This window comes from Hyla sarda, chromosome 1 (genome assembly GCF_029499605.1).
Source record: "Hyla sarda isolate aHylSar1 chromosome 1, aHylSar1.hap1, whole genome shotgun sequence".
Classification (NCBI taxonomy): Eukaryota; Metazoa; Chordata; class Amphibia; order Anura; family Hylidae; genus Hyla; species Hyla sarda.
In genome coordinates, this window is record NC_079189.1 from 300,017,607 (window position 1) to 300,043,639 (window position 26,033).

Here is a 26,033-nt window from a genome sequence, read left to right on the forward strand (position 1 = left end):
CACTGTGATGTGTACTGTGAAGAAAAAAAAAAAAAAAAAAAAAACGAATATTCGTAATTACGAATATATAGCGCTATATTCGCGAAATTCGCGAATTCGCGAATATGCGATATTCGCGAATAATATTCGAATTGCGAATATTCGCGAGCAACACTATTAAAGACAGCCACTTACTCAGGCGGGAGCAGAGTAAGGCAGGTGTTCCTCAACACAGACTGAAACAGGATGTTAGCACCTGGTGGAATTCCACACTAGAAATGCTGGAAAGAATCCTAGAGCAGCAGAAACCCATACATGCAATGTCCCATGAAAATTATATTGGCATCACCAGAGTATTTGGCAGGGAGGAGTGGACCTTAGTTGCTCAGGTGGTGGCTGTACTTAGCCCCTTTCGTGCGGTCACGGAAAACTTAAGCCAGGAGAAGGCAAGTTTGGCGCAAGTCATCCCTCTCTTTACTCATCTGTTAACCAAAATGGATGCCTTCCTGAATAACAGAGAGAAGTTGACTGGAGGCTATATAGTTGGTGATGTTGCCACACTGGTAAGGAGACTCCAGGTCCAACTACAGCGTAGGATTAAAGAGCTGACAGACACTTGCCCTGAGCTAATGCTAGCCACCATGTGTGACCCCCGGATTAAGGGCAAAATGGCTCTCCAAGCAAATGCCCTAACAAGCTGGAGGGACAAATTAATCATCAAGGTGTGTGACGGACAGAGACTATTAGATGTGGGACAAGAGAGGGATGATGAGGAGGAAGAAGCAGAGGAAGATGAGCCTGCAGAAATCTCAGCAACCATCAGCAACACTGCTGCAACCTCCTCAAGAGCTGCTGACTTTTGGGCAGAGACATTGCAAAGCCTGGTTGGACAAACCAGACAACCCTCTCGGATACCAAGAGACAAGGTGGCAGACATGGTCAAAATTTATGTGTCTGAACCAAATATTTTCCCACTGCCGATGCCATGAAATATTGGGACGAAAGGAGGGCTATTTGGCCTGCTCTAAGCACGGTGGCCCAGGAGCTCCTATCCTGCCCCCCAACCTCTGTGCAAAGTGAGCGGGTATTTTCTGTCACCGGGAACATTCTATGCCGACAGCGTTCTCAACTGGCCCCTCAGCTCATGGAGCAGATGACTTTTTTAAAAGTCAATTTGCCAAAGTTAGGGTACCCAGCCCTAAACTTTGAAACAAGTTAAAAAGTTGAAGTTACCTCTTCAGTTAAAGTTGAACACTGCAGTTACCGTTGAGTTTAAGTTTCGTTAACAAGTTGGAATGTTTTCCCGTTACTACCAGTTGTTTAAAAGTGAAGCAAGTGACAAGCTTAACAGCCCCTTCAAACAGGTGAGTGGTCTGTCAATCATCCCCTTCCCTCCTAATATCCCATTATTAATTTTAGTTTAATTTATACCTTTCCATCTTTCTTTCAGGATTTAGGAATCCTATTGCTGGACCTTGAAGTGGGTGAAAAAAAGGAGTTTCTTTCAGCAAATCACTGGTGAGTAACTTAAAATTCCATCAATTTTCTTTTTAACAGTTGTGCTTTACAGTGCCTCTGCCACTAGAGGGACCCCTAGTAAATGAATGGAGCAAATATTCCAGAGGCCTAATGGTCTATTCACACGTACATTATTTTTTGCAGATATTGAAATCTGCAGCATAATATGCAGTACATCAAATTTGCGCAGAATAATGTACGTGCCAATAGAAAATATAAGTCAGTGTATTTTCTATTTTTTTTATTTCTCTCCAGTCTGTCCACAGGGCTCTCTCTGCTGACACCTCTGTACATGTCAGCCAGGAACTGTCCAGATTAGAATAACATTTTTATAGCAAAGTTCCTGCTGCTCTGGACAGTTCCTAAAACGGACAAAGGTGTCAGCAGAGAGCACTGTGGACAAGGGGGCAGATTTATCAAAACCTGCCCAGAGGAAAAGTTGCCCATAGCAACCAGTCAGATCGATTCTTTCATTTAGCACAGGCCTTGTTAAAAAATGAAAGAAGCGAGCTGATTGGTTGCTATGGGCAACTTCTCCTCTGGACAGGTTTTGATAAATCTCCCCCAAGATGTGGACAACACAAAAAAAAAAAAGTGGAAATAAAAATAATGTAATGTTAGTAATAATTTAGACACCACACAGGATAAAGAAAAAAAATGTTTTTTTTTCTTGAATGGCCAAGGCCTTGAATGCTACTGTAGTAATAATAACATATCTTAAACAGAACAACAACTGAAACATATCAACAAGGCGAACTAATTTAGTCCGGTATATTTCAGTTTTTTTTGGGGGTATTGCTGCTGCTGCTTATGGGGTCAGGCAACCTCTGAGAGCTGGCAATAGCAGACATAACGTCCACCCTCAAATCATGCATCGCCTGCATATGTTGTTGGCTATGGTGGGACAACATGGCCTGAAATTCTCCCATTTGTTTGGCCAACAGGGCTTGGAACTCTTGTTTTTGTGATCGGTGGAGTTCAAGCATGGTGCGATTCATCCGGCGCAATTTGCGCGACATGTTCCTGTTCTCCTTGGCCAGCCTTTGGATTTCTTTAGCAAGCTGCATGTAAGATTCCCTTGGGACAGAGCCAGGAGCTAGGGTTGGGGAGAGTGGTTGGTGTTGTTCACCTGGGGACACCTCCTCCTCCACATCTATCTCAGCCGGTGCTGAGGACAGGACAGGTGATTGGGGCAACTTTTGATGGCGGACCATCCTCCCTGCAGATGGACCTGGTTGATCTGAAAAAAAAAAATAATAATAATGAATTAGTAATGTTTTGACTGAAGCAGTAAGAAAGTTTACATTACAGTGTGTCTCATTACTTTGATTAGCTGCCATCATAAGTTGTTAAAGCTTAAATAAATAAACTACAATATGGTGAAAAAGTGATGAGTTTATTTCATCACAGGTAAAGAAGAAGATACTGAAATATTATATTATTAACCTCTGAGGAAATAAACTCATCACTATTTCAGCATTTTGGAGTCTTGTGGGTCTGGAGGTGCTGCATTCTCTTGATTGTTTGATATCTATTTATGTATGCATGTGTGTACACACACACACACACACACAAAAAAAAAAATATATATATATATATTTAGAGTGTATATATTTTTATATATATATATATATATATATGTGTGTGTGTATAAACTGTATATGTATGTATCTATAGATATATATATATATATATATATATATATACATATATATGAATATTTTATTTATACAGTATCTATCTATCTATATATCTATATATATATATATATATATATATATATATATATATATATATATATATATACCAATATATACACACACACACACATATATATATATATATTTATTTTTTTATTTATATATATATATATATATATATATATATATATATATAAAAAGCAAAATCATCGGTAGTTGCAGTATCTTGTAATACCTTTTTTATTGGACTAACAAGATTTTGTAGAGACAAGCTTTCGGGATTCCTCCCTTTATCAAGTCATAAGCATTTCTGAGCTCACAAGGAGAAAACACAGGTTCTATCTCACAAAATATGCAGGGGTTAAAACAACATTAGTGGAGAATGGACATTAAGTTGGGCCATAAATTGTATAGCAATAGGACGATAAAAGCTAAATCATCGGACGATAGATACAGATAAGGATGAGGAGGGGGGGGGGCTGGAGAGCAGAGGTGAGAATAGTGATTACGCTGGACAGACAATTTTACTATAGAGCCATAGACTGAAGATAAGACTAGACAGGGGAGGGGGAGCAGGGGTGTAATGGTGTTAGAGCAGGGAGAGGGTAGAGAGTTTAGCAAAGGTTATAGGAAATTTTGATAATGGGATAAGAAGCTTAAATCCACATTAAGTCCTCTGTTCTTGGAGTCATAAAGAACTATCATTTTGGCTTCAAATGTCTTTCTTTCCTGGGTGTTCTTGAAGTTTCCTTTCAGGATCTTGATTTTGAGGTCCTGTAGGGAGTGACCTGTTTGAGTGAAGTGGTGTCCAACTGGGGTGCAATAGTCCTTTTCTCTATGGTTGTTGATGGACGATCTGTGGAGGTCCATCCTTTTATTGAGTGGCTGACTGGTCTCACCAATGTAACATCCCAGGTCACACTTGGTGCATTGTATCATGTAGACTACATTCTCTGTGGTGCAGGAGTATTGTCCCTTGATGTTGTATGTCTTGTTGTTGTGGGAGGCCTCAGAATTTGTGCAGATGTGTTGACAGAGTTTACAGCGCGGTTTGGCGCAGGGTTTGGTCCCATTGTCTGTATCTGATGTTTCTGTGGGTAGTTTCCTATTGACCAGCTTTTGTTTTAAGTTGGGTGGTTGTCTGAAGGCCAAGATGGGTGGTTCAGGAAAGATTTGCTTTAACACCTCATCTTCTGCTAGTATTGGCTGCAGGTCCTTGATGATTTTGCGTATTTCCTCAAGGGTGGGATTGTATGTGGCTACCAGTGGTATGCGTGATGAGGTTTGTTTCTCTCTGTATTGCAGCAGGTGTTCACGTGGTGTTTGAAGAGCAGAGTGGATTTTCTTATGGATGGTCCTTGGTTTGTAACCTTTTTGTTTAAATTTCTCAGCTAGCGTTTGTAGATGTGTGTCTCTGTCATCAGGGTTGGAGCAGATGCGGTGGTACCTGATGGCTTGGCTGTATATATAGACAGTATATATATACTGTCTCACTCCAACCCTCTGGCAGGAGATGGTTCCGGAACTCCTGCTCCCACTTCCTGAATTCCTTGGTTTTTTTATTTTACGCAGGACGGTTGCTTTACAGTCATAATATCTGCATGAGATATAGTTTATTAAAGAGTTTATCATACATTTAAAATCAATAAAAAGTTTTGTTGACAAATGTTACAACTGTTTGATTTTACTTATATGCACAATTGCATATAAGCAACAGATATAGCCAGTGTTACCAAAATGACTGGTATGTTAACCCCTTAAGGACTAGGGGTTTTTCCATTTTTGCATTTTTGTTTTTTGCTCCTTGCCTTTAAAAAATCATAACTCTTTCAATTTTGCACCTAAAAATCCATATGATGGCTTGTTTTTTGCGCCACCAATTCTACTTTGTAATTACGTCAGTCATTTTGCCCAAAAATCTACGGTGAAACAGAAAAAAAAATCATTGTGACAAAATTGAAAAAAAAAACGCAGTTTTGTAACTTTTGGGGGCTTCCGTTTATACGTAGTAAATTTTTCGGTAAAAATTACACCTGATATTTATTCTGTTGGTCCATACGGTTAAAATGATACCCTACTTATATAGGTTTGATTTTGTCGTACTTCTGGAAAAAATCATAACTTCATGCAGGAAAATTAATACGTTTAAAATTGTCATTTCTGACCCCTATAACTTTTTTTTATTTTTCCGTGTATTGGGCGGTATGAGGGCTCATTTTTTGCGCCGTGATCTGAAGTTTTTAACGGTACCATTTTTGCATTGATAGGACTTATTGATCGCTTTTTATTCATTTTTTCATGATATAAAAAGTGACCAAAAATGCACTATTTTGGACTTTTGAATTTTTTTGCGCGCAAGCCATTGACCGTGCGGTTTAATTAACGATATATTTTTATAATTTGGACATTTCCACACACGGCGATACCATATATGTTTATTTTTATTTACACTGTATTTTTTATTTTTTTTTATGGGAAAAGGGGGGTGATTCAAACTTTTAATAGGGAAGGGGTTAAATGATATTAATTCACTTTTTTTCACTTTTTTTGCAGTGTTATAGCTCCCATAGGGACCTATAACACTGCACACACTGATCTTTCACATTGATCACTGGTTTCTCATAAGAAACCAGTAATCGATGATTCTGCCGCTTGACTGCTCATGCCTGGATCTCAGGCACTGAGCAGTCATTCGGCGATCGGACAGCGAGGGGGCAGGTAGGGACCCTCCCGCTGTCCTGTAAGCTGTACGGGATGCCGCGATTTCGCCGCGGCTATCCCGAACAACCCACTGAGCTAACCGGCATGCTTTCAGTTTCACTTTAGACGAGGCTTTCAACTTTGAATGCCATGTCTAAAGGGTTAATAGCATGCGGCACCGCGATCAATGCCGCGCCCTATTAGCCACAGGTCCCGGCCGTTGTTAGACCCGCCGTGGCCCCGCATTATAGATCGGGAGCGGACACATGACGTTCCAGTACGTCATGTGTCCTTAAGGGGTTAAAGGGGTATTCCATTATTTTCAATAATGCACTTAATTATACTGTCTGTACCTCTGTGTGGTTTTAATTTTTCCATCTGTGATTAATTACTTATTTAGTAGAATATACATCATTACAAGTGCCACACACAGTGTAATAATATATAAATTCCCCATAGACTACTCTTACATTAAAGGGGTACTCTAGTGAAAGGCAGTAAGGAAAAATATTAACTTAACTCTCCAGGGCATGGTTATACAAACTAATATGTTTTCTCTCTATGGTATACTACACCTTTAAACCATAAAGGACAGTAGGACACAGTTCATGTGATCATATATGAAATTTAAATTGCCTAACTGCTGCAGATGTCATGATCTATATTGAATGATCATGGCATCTGGTACCCAGAATGAATGCCCAATTGCAGCAAGGGGTTAAACCCTCAGTGAAGGACGGGTTTAACCCCTTGCTGCAACTGGACATTAATTCTGCATTTGCGGCTCCTGAGGTATGATGCACGCTCACCACTCAGTAGGTGGGTACTTTCTGCCTGGCACTTTTCTGTTTAGTTTCTGTTTAATTTCCTTGCACCAGTTGATTTTAAATAAAAAAGGTTTTCACCAGAGTACCCCTTTAACTCCTCTGCTACATGCTTGAGATCCTGGATGGAGCAACAGAGCATAGATATTATGCTATGCTACCTAAGTTATCACCCTTTTCACATTAGGTGGAATAAAATATTTAAATATAATTATATATATGTAATAAATCCAGCTGTTGAAAAACTACAACTCCCAGCATGCCCACGGCTGTCTACGGGCATGCTGGGACATCTGGAGGCACCCTGGTTGGGAAACACACACACATATTTATTATTTATATATATATATTGTCACGATGCCGGCTGGCAGGAGGTGGATCCTCTGTGCCAGAGAGGGATTGGCGTGGACCGTGCTAGTGGACCGGTTCTAAGTCACTACTGGTGTTCACCAGAGCCCGCCGCAAAGCGGGATGGTCTTGCTGCGGCGGTAGTGACCAGGTCGTATCCACTAGCAACGGCTCAACCTCTCTGACTGCTGAAGATAGGCGCGGTACAAGGGAGTAGACAGAAGCAAGGTCGGACGTAGCAGAAGGTCGGGGCAGGCAGCAAGAATCGTAGTCAATAAGGCAAAAGCAGGAGGTCAAGTACACAGTATGGACAAACACAGTAACGCTTTCACTAGGCTCTAAGGCAACAAGATCCGGCAAGGGAGTGCAGGGGCAGTGATCAGAAATAGTCTGGGAGCAGGTGGAAGCCAATTAAGCTAATTGGGCCAGGCACCAATCATTGGTGCACTGGCCCTTTAAGTCTCAGGGAGCTGGCGCGCGCGCGCCCTAGAGAGCGGAGCCGCGCGCGCCAGCACATGACAGCAGGGGACCGGGACGGGTAAGTGACCTGGGATGCGATTCGCGAGCGGGGGCGCGTCCCGCTGTGCGAATCGCATCCCCGACGGCCATGACAGTGCAGCGCTCCCGGTCAGCGGGACCGACCGGGGCGCTGCGGAGAGAGAGACGCCGTAAGCGCTCCGGGGAGGAGCGGGGACCCGGAGCGCTAGGCGTAACAGTACCCCCCCCCCTTAGGTCTCCCCTTCTCTTTGTCCGGTAACTGCCTCCCCTGGGATGAGGACACCGGGAAAGAATGGAGGGTTTCCTCAACGGAAGGCAGTACAGCAGGAGTGGGAATGGGGAGGGAGGGCAGAGGGCGAGGCCTGGCACGGGGCAGTGTGACACCAGGACGGGGGCCATGAGGAGGCACCGAGGCTTGCCTGACTGGACTGGGAGGGGGGGAGAGGCACTTCTTATGGCAGGCAGAGTCCATAAAGACCTTAGGGAGACCGGTTACAGGGGGAACCACAGGGTCACGGCAGGGAGTACTGGGAACCGGTTTAAGGCAGTCCTTGAAACAAGAGGTACCCCAGCTCTTGATCTCCCCTGTGGACCAATCCAGGGTTGGGGAATGGTGTTGAAGCCAAGGTAGTCCAAGGAGAATTTCGGAAGTGCAATTGGAGAGGACCAAAAACTCAATTTTTTCGTGATGAGGTCCGATGCACATTAGGAGGGGCTCCGTGCGGTAACGCACGGTGCAATCCAACCTGACTCCGTTGACCGCGGAAATGTAGAGTGGCTTGACGAGACGGGTCACCGGGATGCGGAATTTATTCACCAAGGAATCCAGAATAAAATTCCCAGAGGCACCGGAGTCCAAGCAGGCCACGGCTGAGAGGGAAGAGTTGGCTGAAGGAGAAATCCGTACGGGCACCGTGAGACGTGGAGAAGCCGACTTAGCATCAAGAGACGCCACACCCACGAGAGCTGGGTGCGAGCGTGCGTTTCCCAGACGTGGAGGACGGATAGGGCAATCCACCAAGAAATGTTCGGTACTGGCACAGTACAGACAAAGATTCTCTTCCCTACGGCGATTCCTCTCTTCCTGGGTCAGGCGAGACCGATCCACTTGCATGGCCTCCTCGGCGGGAGGCCTAGGCGTAGATTGCAATGGAGACTGTGGGAGAGGTGTCCAGAGATCTAAGTCTTTTTCCTGGCGGAGCTCTTGATGCCTCTCAGAAAAACGCATGTCAATGCGAGTGGCTAGATGAATGAGTTCATGCAGGTTAGCAGGAGTTTCTCGTGCAGCCAGAACATCTTTAATGTTGCTGGATAGGCCTTTTTTAAAGGTCGCGCAGAGGGCCTCATTATTCCAGGATAGTTCAGAAGCAAGAGTAAGGAATTGTATGGCGTACTCGCCAACGGAAGAATTACCCTGGACCAGGTTCAGCAGGGCAGTCTCAGCAGAAGAGGCTCGGGCAGGTTCCTCAAAGACACTTCGAATTTCCGAGAAGAAGGAGTGTACAGAGGCAGTGACGGGGTCATTGCGGTCCCAGAGCGGTGTGGCCCAAGACAGAGCTTTCCCAGACAGAAGGCTGACTACGAAAGCCACCTTAGACCTTTCAGTAGGAAACTGGTCCGACATCATCTCCAAGTGCAGGGAACATTGTGAAAGAAAGCCACGGCAAAACTTAGAGTCCCCATCAAATTTGTCCGGCAGGGACAAGCGGAGGCTAGGAGTGGCCACTCGCTGCGGAAGAGGTGCAGGAGCTGGCGGAGGAGATGGTTGTTGCTGCTGTAGCTGAGACTGAAATTGCTGTAGCTGTGACTGAAGCTGCTGTAGCTGCGACTGGAGTTGCTGTGTCATGGTGTTCAAGTACGACAGCTGGTGATCTTGTTGGGCGATCTGTCGGGCTTGCTGGGCGACCAGTGTAGTGAGGTCGGCGACAACTGGCAGAGGAACTTCAGCGGGATCCATGGCCGGATCTACTGTCACGATGCCGGCTGGCAGGAGGTGGATCCTCTGTGCCAGAGAGGGATTGGCGTGGACCGTGCTAGTGGACCGGTTCTAAGTCACTACTGGTGTTCACCAGAGCCCGCCGCAAAGCGGGATGGTCTTGCTGCGGCGGTAGTGACCAGGTCGTATCCACTAGCAACGGCTCAACCTCTCTGACTGCTGAAGATAGGCGCGGTACAAGGGAGTAGACAGAAGCAAGGTCGGACGTAGCAGAAGGTCGGGGCAGGCAGCAAGAATCGTAGTCAATAAGGCAAAAGCAGGAGGTCAAGTACACAGTATGGACAAACACAGTAACGCTTTCACTAGGCTCTAAGGCAACAAGATCCGGCAAGGGAGTGCAGGGGCAGTGATCAGAAATAGTCTGGGAGCAGGTGGAAGCCAATTAAGCTAATTGGGCCAGGCACCAATCATTGGTGCACTGGCCCTTTAAGTCTCAGGGAGCTGGCGCGCGCGCGCCCTAGAGAGCGGAGCCGCGCGCGCCAGCACATGACAGCAGGGGACCGGGACGGGTAAGTGACCTGGGATGCGATTCGCGAGCGGGCGCGTCCCGCTGTGCGAATCGCATCCCCGACGGCCATGACAGTGCAGCGCTCCCGGTCAGCGGGACCGACCGGGGCGCTGCGGAGAGAGAGACGCCGTAAGCGCTCCGGGGAGGAGTGGGGACCCGGAGCGCTAGGCGTAACATATATATATATATATATATATATATATATATACATAACATTTACATATAGTACTCACCTTTTGCGGATACATTCGACTGATCGGTCCTTTGCTCCAACATGGACCACAGCGTCTCTGACCCGCTTCCCGCCCGCAAATTTCTCCTCACTGCCCACGGTGGTGGTGAACAGTGTGGCTTTATGTCTGGTGACAGCCGCCACCAGAGCTAGATTTTCATCTGTGGTGAACCTGGGGCCCCGATTCTTTTTGGCAACAGGTGCCGACTCCTCCCCTCCACTTTCCGAACTTGGTGATGGGGACACTGACCACCCAAGTCCATGTTGTCTACTAGTGGTGCCACTGCCAGTGCCACTGCTAAAGTCGCCCTGATAAGGGCGCCTCCTCCTCCTCTCTCCACCAACATTCACACTGACACCTGCACTCTCACTCACTTTCATACTTTCACCTTCCTCTCTCCCAGCCACACTTTCATGCTCTCCTCCAGACATTTTTATTCACTCAGTGTCACAGTATCACTGCTCACAACAACCAACACAATACTGCATGCAGCTCAGCCCAAGTGGAAGTGGAAGTTGCTGGAACGAATTCGATTTTTTTGGTAATTTCAATAAACTTTATTGGCAAAATTGCGGATGTATTCGTTATGCAATAACGAATGTATCCGAATAACGAATGTATCCGAATAATGCATGTAGCCGAATAACAAATGTATCCGAATAACGAATGTATAACGACTGCAGCCGAATAACGAATGTATCCGAAAAACAAAAGCACCCGATAACAAAAGAGATGACGAATATATCAGAATACCGAACAAACGATAACGAATCCTATAACGAAAGTCCATTATAACGAATGCCTATGAAAACGAATGTTTCTGTTGACGAATGAATCCGATAACGAATGCGTTCGAAATTTTTGTCCGCCATTTTAGATAATAACGAATCTGTCCGAAAATGTAATCCGAAAATGGCTGCCGAACCGAAAAAATATGAATATAGGTGTAAAAAGAAACAAAAAGAAACGAAAATGTTTGATGTGCACATGTCTAATCATTGTGTATTCCCCTCACTATAGAGAAGACGTCACCTGTAGTCACTGATATCATTGTGTATTCTCCTCACTATGTCCTATCAGAGCTGTAGTCACTTGTAAGTTCTACAGTTATGGTGAGTGAAACTACAACTCCCAGCATAACCTTACCACTGCATAAAGGGGTACCGTATATGCCGGCGTATAAGACGACTGGGCGTATAAGACGACCCCCAACTTTTACAGTTAAAATATAGAGTTTGGGATATACTCGCCATATAAGACTACCCCTCCTACCGCGATGTACGGTACCTTGTATTTCCCCCTACATTAGGTAGGCATCATGTTCCCCCACATTAGGTAGGCAGCATGTTCCCCCACATTAGGTAGGAAGTATAGTTCCCCCCACAATAAGTTGCCAGCTCCCCCACATTAGGTTGCTAGCTCCCCCACATTAGGTTGCCAGCTCTCCCACATTAGGTTGCCAGCTCTCCCACATTAGGTTGCCAGCTCTCCCACATTAGGTTGCCAGCTCCCCCATATTAGGTTGCCAGCTCCCTCACATTAGGTTGGCAGCTCCCCCACATTATGTTGGCAGTTCCCCCACAATTGTAGGCAGTTTCCCCAACATTAGGTCGGAAGTTACCTCACATTAGGTCAGCAGCTCCCCCACATTAGGTCGGCAGCTCCCCCACATTAGGTCTGCAGTTCCCCCTCAATAGTAGGCAGCTCCCCCAAATTAGGTCGGGAGTTACCCCACATTAGTAGGCAGCTCCCCCACATTAGTAGGCAGCTCCTCCACATTAGTAGGCAGCTCCCCCACATAAGTAGGCAGCTTCCCCACATTAGTAGCAGTTCCCCCACATTAGTAGGCAGCTCCCCCACATTAGTAGGCAATTCCCCCACATTAGGTCAGCATTTCCCCACATTTGTAGGCAGCTCCCCCCACATTTGTAGGCAGCTCCCCCCACATTTGTAGGCAGCTCCCCCCACATTAGTAGACAATTCCCCCACATTAGGTCAGCATTTCCCCACATTAGGTCAGCATTTCCCCACATTAGGTCAGCATTTCCCCCACATTTGTAGGCAGCTCCCTCCATATTTGTAGGCAGCTCCCCCCACATTTGTAGGCAGCTCCCCCCACATTAGGTCAGCAGTTCCCCCACAATAGTAGGCAGCTCCCCCCACATTTGTAGGCAGCTCCCCCAACAGACATACAGCTTCCAGCCACATACAGTGTATGGCTGGAGGCTGTATGTCTGTACTGCCCCCTCAGTGTTCCGATCACCGCTCCTCCGGCCCGGGTCACCATCTACTGCTATGGCCTATGGACCATAGCAGTAGGTGCCGGGACCGGGGAGCGGTGACCGGATCACTTAAGGTAGCACGGCCGGTCACTCACCAGTCCCCGGTCGGCGCGCATCCTCCTGCGGTCCTCCTGGTCCTGCGCTCCTCTGCCTCTATGGTTGTACGCACAGGAAGTCACTGACGTCCCGTGCGTACAACCATAGAGACGGAGGACCGGACCGCAGGAGGACCGAAGGAGGATGGCAGGAGGACGCCGGGGAATGATAAGTGACCGGCGGACATCCTTATGTCCCGAAAAGATTTTTCGGGACACAGTGATGTCCGGGATAGGAATACCTATGAATATCTGCCCGGGCCGGCTCCCGTGTGTGGCTGCAGGCGGGGGCCAGCCAGAGCAGGTAAAAACTAATATTGTATACTAAAAACCAGGGTGCCTCCAGCTGTTGTGAAACTACAACTACCAGCATGCCCGGACAGCCTTTGCCGTGCTGGGAGTTGTAGTTTCACAACAGCTGGAGGCCCCCTGGTTTTTAGTATACAGTATTAGTTTTTACTTGCTTTGGCCGGCCCCCGCCTGCAGCCACACACGGGAGCCGGCCTGGGGAGATAATCAGAAGTTTTCCTATCCCGGACCTCAATACCCGGCGTATAAGACGACCCCCGACTTTTCAGAAGAAAATTCGGGGTTAAAAAGTCATCTTATACGCCGGGATATACGGTACTCTACTGGAAAACATTTTTTTTAATCTACTGGTGCTACAAAGTTAAACAGATTTATAAATTATGTGAAAAAGAAATATATTGCCCGGACCTTCCAAGGTAGTGTAATTTAATTATATGAACAATAGAAAACTGGGTCGTACTCCAATAATAATTCAATGGTTATTTATTTAAAATGTATAGTGCATTATTCCTCCTTTATTGGAGTACGAACCATTGAAATATACATTTTAAATAAATAACCATTGAATTATTATTGGAGTACGACCCAGTTTTCTATTGTTCATATAATTAAATTACACTACCTTGGAAGGTCCGGGCAATATATTTCTTTTTCACATATTTTATTATTTTTGCAACTGTGGTATAGTTGCATGCCCTGTTGACCTCAGGCAGTGTTTATACACTAATTGTGAGCTGCACTTGCACCCTTTTTTTTCTTTCTTCTGAGATTTATAAATTACTTCTACTTAAAAACCTTAATCCTTCCAGTACTTATTAGCTGCTGAATAAGTGATTCACAGTAAGTTCTTTTCTTTTTTAATTTATTTTATGTCTGACCACAGTGCTCTGTGCTGACACCTCTGTCCATGTCAAGAACTGTCCATAGTAGGAGCAAATCCCCATTGCAAACCTATCCTGCTCTGGACAGTTCCTAACATGGACAGAGAGAGCAGTGGACAGACTGGAAAGAACTACACAACTTCCTGTGGAGAATACAGCAGCTTATAAGTACTGTAAGGATTAAGATTTTAAATAGAAGTAATTTAAAAATCTGTTTAACTTTCTGGCACCAGTTGATATAAAAGTAAATGTTTTCCAGTGGAGTACCCCTTTAAGTAATTCTGGGAGCTATATATTTAAATGGTGAAAACTTCTTTAACACTTTCCCACTCTGTGGCAACTGGTATATCTGATTATTATACTGGAATTTCTCACAATGCACTACACCAGTGGTGTCTGTCACAACAGGCTAAAAACTTACTGGGGGGAGGAGGTAGGTATGGGGGTGACACCATTTTCTACCGCACCGGGTGACACCAACCCTAGCAAAGCCATTGTTCCGTAACTTGGCGTCAGAGTCGTTAATTGCCCCCTTGCCTAGCCCAGGATCCAGCGGTATACCTTCGGGTGGTGTAGAGAATAAACCATGCCCTGGAGTCACGAACACAAGGGGTTAATGCCATCTGCCCCTAGGGTAGTTCCATCTGTCCACATCACACTGTCACCACACAAGCTTGCCAGGCATGTAAATTTTGTCATATGGGAGGGAAGACCATGGACAACAGGCTTCATATTAGTTTCTTAAACCCTTCCCACACTTTATTTTGTCCTCCTCCTCTATCATTCCTTTATTTCTTGCTCCTCTTTCTTGTGTACTTCTCTTTCTCTTTTCCTCTTTTCTCGACTTTACTGATTTACCTTCCCTTTTGCCATCCATTTGAATGAAGTGGTGGAAGCACTCCATTTATTTTGGGAAAATTATGTTCCTGTTTTCAGAATTGGAGGGGGTCCCAGTGGTCAGACTCTGACTGATCAGCTTGATATATCCTGTCCTATGGGGATTACAAGCTGAGATAGGAATACACCTTTAAGGGACAAACCTGTTTCTGAGTTCAGGCATCACAGCACACTGGTCACACAGATGATATGAGTGCACTCGGAATTCAGTTGTATAAGTTAGACTGTCTGTTACAAGTATCTGTTGGCATGCTGATGCATATTGTGGTAGAGTGCAGGGACGGACTGACAACACTCAGGGCCATTGGACCAAAAAAAGCAAGGGCCCCTGCGAGGCTCCGCCGGTGGTCACACTTCTGCCACACCGCTATTGCACCCAAATCCCCCTTCACACAAGATAGATATATATATATATATATATATATATATATATATATATATATATGAAACACTTTAACGTAGGTAAAATAATTTTTCATGACCAATAATACCAGTATACAAGGAGGAAAGATATACCACCACACAATACACAACACAACACCATCCAACATAAGGATTTACTGTTTTATACTGTTACTGTTTTATATACCAATTTAATTTAAAAAAAAATCTGCATCTATGTGGTTGTATGCTTATGTGACATCACCATGGCTTTATTTTTATAAATCCTCCAGAGCAACCATATGAATATACTATATACCATGTTGAGACAGGTTGTCAGTAAATAGGGGAGCAGGTGTGATTCCTATATGCGCCACAATGCTCCTGATATGGAGCCATTGGCCTCGTATACTGCCATGGTTTGACAATCCTGTCTCTATTTCTCCCTGCATTCTGCGCTGCTTGATAATGATATGGTGCCGGAGGCTTTACGCTTTGCGGCTTGTGATTGCCATGGTAACATGATGCCATCTGCTGGTTGGTTGATTCCGTTTGAGTGTTAGATGATGCAGATCCGGCTCCACTGATGCATAGTCGCGGGCTTTTTCCAGTGTCTGCGCAGTGTCGAATACCCCGCGCTAGTATACAGCGAGATTCACAGTGACAGTGGTGTGGTGAGTGTTCTGTGCCTAATTATCTGCCAAATGTTTGTTTTTAATCACACGTGCACTTTATATACACATGAAATGAAAAAAATTTAAAATATGCACATTAATATGTATTTGCACAAACATTTTTATACACCTTATTAACTTGGATGTATAGATTGTATTTTATACATGCTCTGATTATGCATATGCACTTTTTGTGTGCTGCGTTTTTTTGTGTATATATATATATATAAATATATATAACACTTTAACGTAGGTAAAATAATTTTTCATGACCAAAAATACCAGTATACAAGGAGGAAATATATACCACCACACAATAACTATACTATACAGGATCTATATACTATATAAGTGATTATATACAGCACCCATATAGCAGTAGATACCAGCTGTGCAGCGATCTGTATACCATATACGTGATTGTATACAGGACCATATGGTGGTACATATCAGCTGTACACAGGATCTGTATAACATAGAAGTGATTACAGTTACATCTAGGGACTCATAATTACGTATTTTCTAATCGGCGATGTTCTCTTTCCTTTTCTTCTCCATGCGGATAAGACCGCCATATCGATCACTTAACCCCTTGAGGACCAGGCTAATTTCCACTGTAGGACCAGAGCGTTTTTTGCACATCGCGCCACTGTCACTTTTAGCATTAATAACTCTGGGATGCTTTTACCTTTCATTCTGATTCCGAGATTGTTTTTTCGTGACATATTCTACTTTGTTAGTGGTAAATTTTTGTCGATACTTGCATCATTTCATGGTGAAAAAAATTTGATGAAAAAATTGAAAATTTAGCATTTTTCTAACTTTGAAGCTCTCTGCTTGTAAGAAAAAGAGAAATTCCAAATAAATTATAAATTTGGGTAGAAAAACAGACATGGTGCACATCTACAATCTTGTATAATGATCTGATTGCTTCTCAGCATAATATCAAAAACTAACAGGTTGTTAGTATACATTTTTGATCAAAAAGTACAAGCCCACTCGCCACGTCAAGGCCACCTATTTAGAGTGGGTCCCTAACGTCCCTAGCATAAAATGGCGCAGCACCGGGCGGCGACCACCACCGCCGCGACACCAGTGCCCACAGGGGGGGAACGACCCACTGGCAGAGCGGCCCCAATGCCACTCAAACCAGTCTATGGGCCGCACCTCCCCGCAGACATGGCGCCACGGCAGCAGCGGACGCCGCACAGCACCACACCAGTGTGAACAAGGTATAATAGCTCACTTACCATGCTCTCCCAGTCAGACTGGGAGGCTGCTAGGAAAGAAATGGCCCATGTGTAGTTAACTACTACTTATATAGGGTTGGGCTGAGGGGGTGGGGAAGAGTGCAACACATGTTAAAAAAATAAATAAAAAAAGGAGGGGATAGAAAATACAGTGTGAATTTGAGTAGAAAAACAGACATGGTGCACATCTACAATCTTGTATAATGATCTGATTGCTTCTCAGCATAATATCAAAAACTAACAGGTTGTTAGTATACATTTTTGATCAAAAAGTACAAGCCCACTTGCCACGTCAAGGCCACCTATTTAGAGTGGGTCCCTAACGTCCCTAGCATAAAATGGCGCAGCACCGGGCAGCGACCACCACCGCCGCGACACCAGTGCCCACAGGGGGGGAACGACCCACTAACAACCTGTTAGTTTTTGAAATTATGCTGAGAAGCAATTGGATCATTGTGCAAGACTGTAGATGTGCACCATGTCTGTTTTCTACTTGAGTACACATTGTGTTTTCTGTCCCCTCTTTTTTTTTTTTTCTTGCTTGAACATTTTGACTGCACTCTTCCCCACCCCCTCAGCCCAACCCTATATAAGTAGTAGTTAGCTACACATGGGCCTTTTCTTTCCTGGCAGCCTCCCAGTTTGACTGGGAGTGCATGGTAAGTGAGCTATAACATCCTGTTCACACTGGTGTGGTGCTGTGCGGCGTCCGTTGCTGCCATGGCGCCGTGTCTGCGGGGAGGTGCGACGCATGGACTGGTTTGAGTGGCGCTGGGGCCGCTCTGCCAGTGGGTCGTTCCCCCTGTGGGCACTGGTGTCGCGGCGGTGGTGGTCGCCGCCCAGTGCTACGCCATTTTATGCTAGGGACATTAGGGACCCACTCTAAATAGGTGGCCTTGACGTGGCGAGTGGGCTTTGTACTTTTTGATCAAAACGTATATACTAACAACCTGTTAGTTTTTGAAATTATGCTGAGAAGCAATTGGATCATTGTGCAAGACTGTAGATGTGCACCATGTCTGTCATCAGAGGGCTTCAAAGTTCAGCAGCAATTTTCCAATTTTTCATGGACCAGTTCAGGTTTGAAGGGGATTTGAATACCCAACAAATGACCCCATTATAAAAACTGCACCCCTCAAAGTGTTCAAAATGGCATTCATTCAGAAAATTGTGTTAACCCTTTAGGTGTTTCACAGGAATAACTGTAAAATAAAGGAGAAAATTCAAAATCTAAATTTTTTGCACTCGCATGTTCTTGTAGACCCAGTTTTTGAATTTTTACAAGAGGTAAAAGTGGAAAAATCCTCTCAAAATTTGTAACCCAATTTCTCTCGAGTAAATGAGGAAATACCTCATATGTGTATGTCAAGTGTTCGGCGGGCGCAGTAGAGGGCTCAGAAGGGAAGGAGCGACACTGGGATTTTGGAGAGTGAGTTTTTCTGAAATGGTTTTTGGGGGGCATGTCACATTTAGGAAGCCCCTATGGTGCCAGAACAGTAGAAAAAACCCCACATGGCATACTATTTTGGAAACTACACCCCTCAAGGCACGCAATAAGCGGTCCAGTGAGCATTAACACCTCTCAGGTGTTTGATGACTTTTCGTTAAAGTCGGATGTGTAAATGAAAAAAAAAAAAAGTTTCACTAAAGTGCATTTTTTCCCCCAAATTTACCATTTTTATAAAGGGTAATGGGAGAAAATGCCCCCCAAAATTTGTAACCCCATATTTTAGGAGTATGGAAATACCCCATATTAGGACAGAAAATGCTCTGCGGGCGAACTACAATGCTCAGAAGAGAAGGAGTCACATTTGGCTTTTGGAAAGCAAATTTTGCTGAAATGGTTTTTGGGGGGCATGTCGCATTTAGGAAGCCCCTATGGTGCCAGAACAGCAAAAAAAAAACACATGGCATACTATTTTGGAAACTGCACCCCTCAAGGAACGTAACAAGGGCTACAGTGAGCCAAAACACTGCACAGGTAGTTCACAACTTTTTGTTAAAGTTGGATGTGTAAATAAATAAAAAATTTCACTAACATGCTGGTTTTTCCCCAAATTTTGCATTTTTACAAGGGGTAATAGGAGAAAATTACCCCCAAAATTTGTAACCCCATTTCTTCTGAGTATGAAAATACCCCATGTGTGGACGTCAAGTGCTCTGCTGGCGCACTACAATGCTCAGAAGAGGAGGAGCGCCATTGAGCTTTTGAAAAGGGAATTTGTTTGGAATGGAAGTCAGGGGCCAAGTGCATTTACAAAGCCCCCCGTGGTGCCAGAACAATGGACCCCTCCCATATGTGACTACACCCCTCACAGAATTTAATAAGGGGTGCAGTGAGTATTTACACCACACTGGTGTTTGACAGATCTTTGAAACAGTGGGCTGTGCAAATGAAAAATTTAATTTTTCATTTTCACGGACCACTGTTCCAAAAATCTGTCAGACACCTGTGGGGCGTAAATGCTCACTGTACCCCTTATTACATTAGGTGAGGGGTGTAGTCACATATGGGAGGGGTCCATTGTTCTGGCACTATGGGGGCTTTATTAACACACGTGGCCTTCAATTCCGGTCAAATTTTCTCTTCAAAATCCCAATGGCGCTCCTTCTCTTCTGAGCATTGTAGTGCACCAGCAGAGCACTTTACATCCACATGTGGGGTATGTTCTTACTCAGAAGAAATGGGGCTACAAATTTTTTTCCCCTATATTCCTTTATGAAAATGAAAAATTTAGGGTAACACCAGCATTTTAGTGAAAAATGTATCAATTAATTTTCCCATCCAACTTTAATGAAAATTTGTCAAACACCTGTGGGGTGTTAAGGCTCACTATACCCCTAGTTACATTCCGTGAGGGGTGTAGTTTCCAAAATGGGGTCACATGTGGGTATTTATTTTTTTGCGTTTATGTCAAAACCGCTGTAAAATCAGCCACCCCTGTGCAAACCACCAATTTAGGTCTCAAATGTACATAGTGCGCTCACTCCTGAGCCTTGTTGTGCGTCCGCAGAGCATTTTACACCCACATATGAGGTATTTCCATACTCAGGAGAAATTGCGTTACAAATTTTGGGGGTCTTTTTTTCCTATTACCTCCTGTGAAAATAAAAAGTAAAGGGCAACACCAGCATGTTAGTGTAAAAAAATATATTTTTTTAGACTAACAAGCTGGTGTAGCCCCCAACTTTTCCTTTTCATAAGGGGTAAAAGCCCCTCAAAATTTGTAGTGCAATTTCTCCCGAGTACGGAAATACCCCATATGTGGCACTAAACTGTTTCCTTGAAATACGACAGGGCTCCGAAGTGAGAGAGCGCCATGCGCATTTGAGGACTAAATTAGGGATTGCATAGGGGTGGACATAGGGGTATTCTACGCCAGTGATTCCCAAACAGGGTACCTCCAGCTGTTGCTAAACTCCGAGCATACCTGGACAGTCAGTGGCTGTCCGGAAATGCTGGGAGTTGTTCTTTTGCAACAGCTGGAGGCTCCGTTTTGGAAACACTGCCATACATTAGGTTTATCATTTTTATTGGGGGGACAGTGTAAGGGGGTATATATGTCGTGTTTTACCCTTTATTATGTGTTAGTCTAGTGTAGTGTTTTTAGGGTACATTCGCACTGGCGGAGGTTTACAGTGAGTTTACCACTAGGAGTTTGCGCTGCGGCGAAAAATTTGCCGCAGCTCATACTTGAAGCAGGAAACTCACAGTAAACCTGCCCGTGTGAATGTACCCTGTACATTCACATGGGGGGGGGGCAAACCTCCAGCTGTTTCAAAACTACAACTCCCAGCATGTACTAACAGACCGTACATGCTGGGAGTTTTACTTTTGCAACAGCTGGAGGCACACTGGTTGGAAAACCTTCAGATAGGTTCTGTTACCTAACTCAGTATTTTCCAACCAGTGTGCCTCCAGCTGTTGCAAAACTACAACTCCCAGCATGTACTGATCGCCAAAGGGCATGCTGGGAGAAGTAGTTATGCAACAGCTGGAGGTACACAACTACAACTCCCAGCATGCCTAGACAGCTGTTTGCTGTCTGGGCATGCTGGGATTTGCAGTTTTGCAACATCTGGAGGGCTATAGTTTAGAGACCACTGCACAGTGATCTCCAAACTGTGGCCCTCCAGATGTTGCAAAACTAGAAACCCCAGCATGCCCAAACAGCTGTCTGGGCATGCTGGGAGTTGTAGTTTTGCAACATCTGGAGGGCTACAGTGTAGAGACCACTGTATAGTGGTCTCAAACTGTAGCCCACCATGTTGCTAGGCAACCCACCGGCTTCCGTAGGATCCAGGGAGCAAGCCGCACGACATAGCCTCCCGCCGATCTCCGACACCGATCTTCGCTCGCAGCCTCGCCCGCAGGGTAAGTGGACATCAGCACCGGTCCGCTTCGGTTTCCCCGTTCTGCCCCGCCTATTGTGGGTGGGCAGGACTGGGAAACGGAAAGTCTTGACGACCAATAGCAGGGATAGGAGGGGTGGTACCCCTGCCACCTCACTCCTATCCCTTCAGGGGGATTGTGGGTGTCTTGGACAACCGCGATCCCCCTTATTTTCCGGGTCACCATAGACCCGTATGACCCAGAATAACCGCAAATCGCAAGTGTGATTTCACTTGCGATTTGCGCCGATCGCCGACATGGGGGAGTCTGATGAGCCCCCTGGGCATTTGCGGGGGGGTGCCTGCTGATCGATATCACTAGTCACCCTGGTCCGGTCCCCGCCCGGCGTACAGGTATAGGTACGCCCTTAGTCCTTAAGTACCAGGGAGCAATGGTGTACCTGTACGCCCTTGGTCCTTAACAGGTTAACATCTGCAGAACAAACATGTTAGACTCTGCATTTTTTCAGTGCACTCCCCATTTTTTCAGTGCACAATCTTCCCATCTATAAGCCCACAAACTGTAATAATGCCCTCCTTGGAGTCCTGGACAGTAAAAAGGCAAGGAGGTAAGTAGCCAGGTAGGTAGGTAACTAGATAGGTAGATCAGGAAGCCACAAATAGGTGAGTAACCAGGTAAGTAGCCAGCCACTTAGGTAGGTGGCTAGCTATGTAGCTAGGCAGCCATGTATGAAGGCCAGGTATGTACATAGTTAGGTAATAAGGTAGCCAGGTATGTCAGTAGGTAGCAAGATATGTAGGTACACAAAAAAGGATAAGTTGGCCAGCACATGCTGATACCAAACTACTGCATGGACCTGGCATAACAGGTACACGCTGCTAGGCTAAATATACATAAACAGGAGAATACAGCAGCACACTGCTAGCACAAAGATCCAGATAAAACATTAAATGCTATATTGCCACAATGCAAAATATGAAAAAAATGGAGATACTTAGCTCACCATTTGGCAAAATAGTTCTGACCATCCCACCACGATAAGGTGACCTCATTGGGATGGACCCTATACTGTGAATGTGCCTCTGTGCAATCAGTTACCAGTCTTGTATGGTCTGGAACATCCAGCACCCCACCCATCTTATAAGGTGCTGGATGTTCTAGACCTTACAAGCCTGGTAACTGATTGCACAGAGGCACATTCACAGTATAGGGTCCGTCCCAATGAGGTCACCTTATCATGGTGGGATGGTCCAAACTATTTGGCCAAATGGTGAGCTAAGTACCTCCATTTTTTTCATATTTTGCATTGTAGCAATATAGCATTTCATGTTTTATCTGTATCTTTGTGCTAGCAGTTTGCTGCTGTATTCTCCTGTTTAAAGATATGTAGGTAGGTATTTAGGCAGCCAGGTATTTAGGTAGTTAGATAGCCAGGTATGTAGGTAAGTAGTTAGGCATCCAGCTATAAATTTAGGTAGCCAGCACCCCCGCCCCCTCCACCCAGTGGCGAATGCAGAGTCTAGTCTCAGGAGGGGCACTATCAGAGTATTTTCTGTTACAATTGAAGTTACAGGTAGGAAATGCCCCCAGGTAGGTAGTGTTCCCAGGAGGTAGTGTTCCCTAGTAGGTCATGCTCACAGGTAGTTAATGTCCCCCAGGTAGGTAGTCATGCCCCCTGTAAATCCCCCAGATAGCTGCCCCCTGTATGAAAACCCCCTATGTAGGTAGTAGGTAGCCCCCCCTATCAGTTTGGTAGTTTTTCCCCATATTAGCTAGTCAGGAACATAGTAAATAGTCCCCCACACTAGGTATAGACAGTAGAGTTCCCGCCACATTAGTTATATGCAGCAGAGTCCCCCCCCCAATTAAGTATAGGCAGCAGAGTTCCCCCACATTAGGTATAGGCAGCAGAGGTCCCCCACAGTAAGTATAAGCAGCAGAGTTCCCCCACATTAGATATAGGCAGCCGAGTTCCCCCACATTAGGTATAGGCTGCAAAGTTCCCCCACAGTAGGTATAGGGAGCAGAGTTTCCCCACAGTAGGTAAAGGCAGCAGAGTTCACCCACAGTAGGTATAGGCAGCAGAGTTCCCCCACAGTAGATAGAGGCAGCAGATTAACCTAGTATGGACCTAGCCTAAGATGCAACTGCCCAGTCATTATAGGCAGAAAGCTGACAATCAGAAGCTCCTGACTACACTGAACTACAGAGAGCAGGCACACCATTGGTAGAACCAATGGCTGTGAAGTTGCACAAGGTTGGGGGGGGGGGCAAGCTTTGCTTTTTTTTTTTTTTGCACCAGAACCCATGGGGCTTTACCTACGCCACTGAATCCAAATAATTTCTGTGCTTGACCTAGAATACGCTGAACAGCTAATAGTGCTCATTCATCCCCCTTGATTCCCTCCATTCAACCCAGAAAGCATAGTAGAGGATAACACGAGATTTGCATTGAGTAGATCATATTCCAATTTTTTATTATACAGTACATTCTCAAAATTGTCCCAATTTGGTAAAGAGCTCCAGTACATAAATAACTGCAGACTCTACCCACAGACTTTTATTGAAACCCTTTATTCATAAAGGAAAATAGTGGACAAAGTCAGCCCATTACAACTTACAGAATTATACTGTTTAGGGGTTCTCCATAAATCCCTGGGAGTTTTACAACTTGCTTCTTAATGACAGTATCTTGTATTCTCTGTCTTACTTCTTTGGGGGTTATCACAGGGAGGGTAAGTTGCAGTGCTTAATGAGGGTGGCTTGTGACAGCTGGTTATGCAGGAGGTGACAGGCTAAAGACACTAAGAATCTGAGAAGACCTTTCTTGCTCTGCAGTTAAAGTGACTGTATTACAGATGATGCAATATGATACATGAAAGGGGGAAATGGGGTTGATGTCAGGTGTAAGATAGGGTATTGGGACTTAGATCTGTGGTTCCAGCCTCAAAATCCGATGAAGCTGTCAGCCAAGTTTTTCTATGTATTGTACTTTTGTTTGTATGTTATTTGTATTTCCTTCAGCCTGACATGGTCATCCTGTAATATTTTCTGTTGTTATATTTGTAAAACTCATGAAAATATTTTTTTTTTAAATACAACCACTATCTGGCTCTTTATTGGTGCACCAAATGAAAGTTCAACTAGCCAAAACTCACATTCGGTTTACTTCTATCCCTGATGGTACAACATTTTTTAGCCCAGAGAATAGAAACTGTTGTAACCATTGTAAATGCCATTGTTTATAATGTTGTGGCAGCTTGCCGCCATCGACTCTCCAGATTGGACTCCAATGCACACAATGCCATTAACCCCTTAACGATGCAGGACATACTCAAACGGCCCCTTTTCCGAGTCCTTAAGGACTCAGGACGTTTGACTACGTCCTGTCAAATCCCGGCCCCCTGCCGCTAGCTGGAGGGGAGCCTCTGCCCGATGCCTGCTGAAATTGTTCAGCAGGCATCGCGGCATATGGCCCAGGGGGGTCATGATGACCCCCCACGTCGGCGATGGCCGCAGATCGCTGGACAATTCAGTCCAGCGATCTGCGGCAGATTCCGGGTCAATCGGGTCTCCAGTGACCCGGTGACCTGGAATTACAGGCTGTTCGGGGCCGTCTCGGACGGCCCCGAACAGCCATAGCCAGCAGGGGTGAGGTGGCACTGGTGCCACCTCACGATCGCCCTGATTCGTCGGCCGGTTTCCCGGCCGACCAATCAGGGCGCATGCTGCGGGTGTCACTCCCGCAACCCGCTCCGCCCCTCTTCCGGAGGATGTGAGCGGGTGTGGGAAGAAGACCCCAGGAGCTGGGGACCCCGATCCCCGGCGTCAATGTTGGGATCGGGGCCCCAGGAGCAGCGGCGTCGGCGGCGGGACTGACCTTTGCCCGGAGCAGCAGCAGGAGATGAGTGACAGCCTCCTGCTGTTGCTTAACAACAGCTCCCAGCATGCAAAAAGGGCATGCTGGGAGCTGTAGTTATGCAACAGCAGGAGGCAGACCACCACAACTCCCAGCATGCCCTTATGGGCATGTTGGGACTTATAGTTTTGCAACAGCTGGAGGCACATTTTTTCTATGGAAAAGTGTACCTTCAGCTGTTGTATAACTACAACTCCCAGCTTGTACAAACAGCTAAAGTGCATGCTGGGAGTTGTAGTGGTGCATCTGCTGGTTGCATAACTACAACTCCCAGCATGCCCGTTGGCTGTCGGTGACTGCTGAGAGTTGTAGTTTTGCAACAGCTGAAGGCACACTGAGTTAAGTAGCAAACCAGTGTGTCTCCAGCTGTTGCATAACTACAATTCCCAGCATCCCCAGCCAAAGTAGTATGCCTCCAGCTGTTGCATAACTACAAGACCCAGCATGCCCTTCCGCTGTCCGTACATGCTGGGGGTTGTAGCTTTTGCAACAGCTGAAGGCACACTGGTTGCAAAACACTGAGTTTGTTACCAAACTCGGTGTTTCACAACCAGTGTGCCTCCAACTGTTGCAAAACTACAACTCCCAGCATGCACTGATAGACCGTAAATGCTGGGAGTTGTAGTTTTGCAACAGCTGGATGTCCCCCCCCCCCCCCAACGTGAATGTACAGGGTACACTCACATG

The 26,033-nt window shown here is 45.4% G+C and overlaps 1 protein-coding gene across 1 annotated transcript; it reads right to left on the bottom strand.

The window, feature by feature from the left end:
- Nucleotides 1-3,756: 3,756 nt before the first annotated feature.
- On the bottom strand, nt 3,757-10,735 carry LOC130359365 (uncharacterized). The gene is made up of 2 exons (XM_056562850.1): nt 10,305-10,735; nt 3,757-4,794 (listed from the first exon to the last, which is right to left on the bottom strand). Exons 1-2 carry the CDS (start codon nt 10,733-10,735, stop codon nt 3,822-3,824), a joined length of 1,404 nt encoding a protein of 467 aa, XP_056418825.1. The 3' UTR covers nt 3,757-3,821.
- Nucleotides 10,736-26,033: the final 15,298 nt, after the last annotated feature.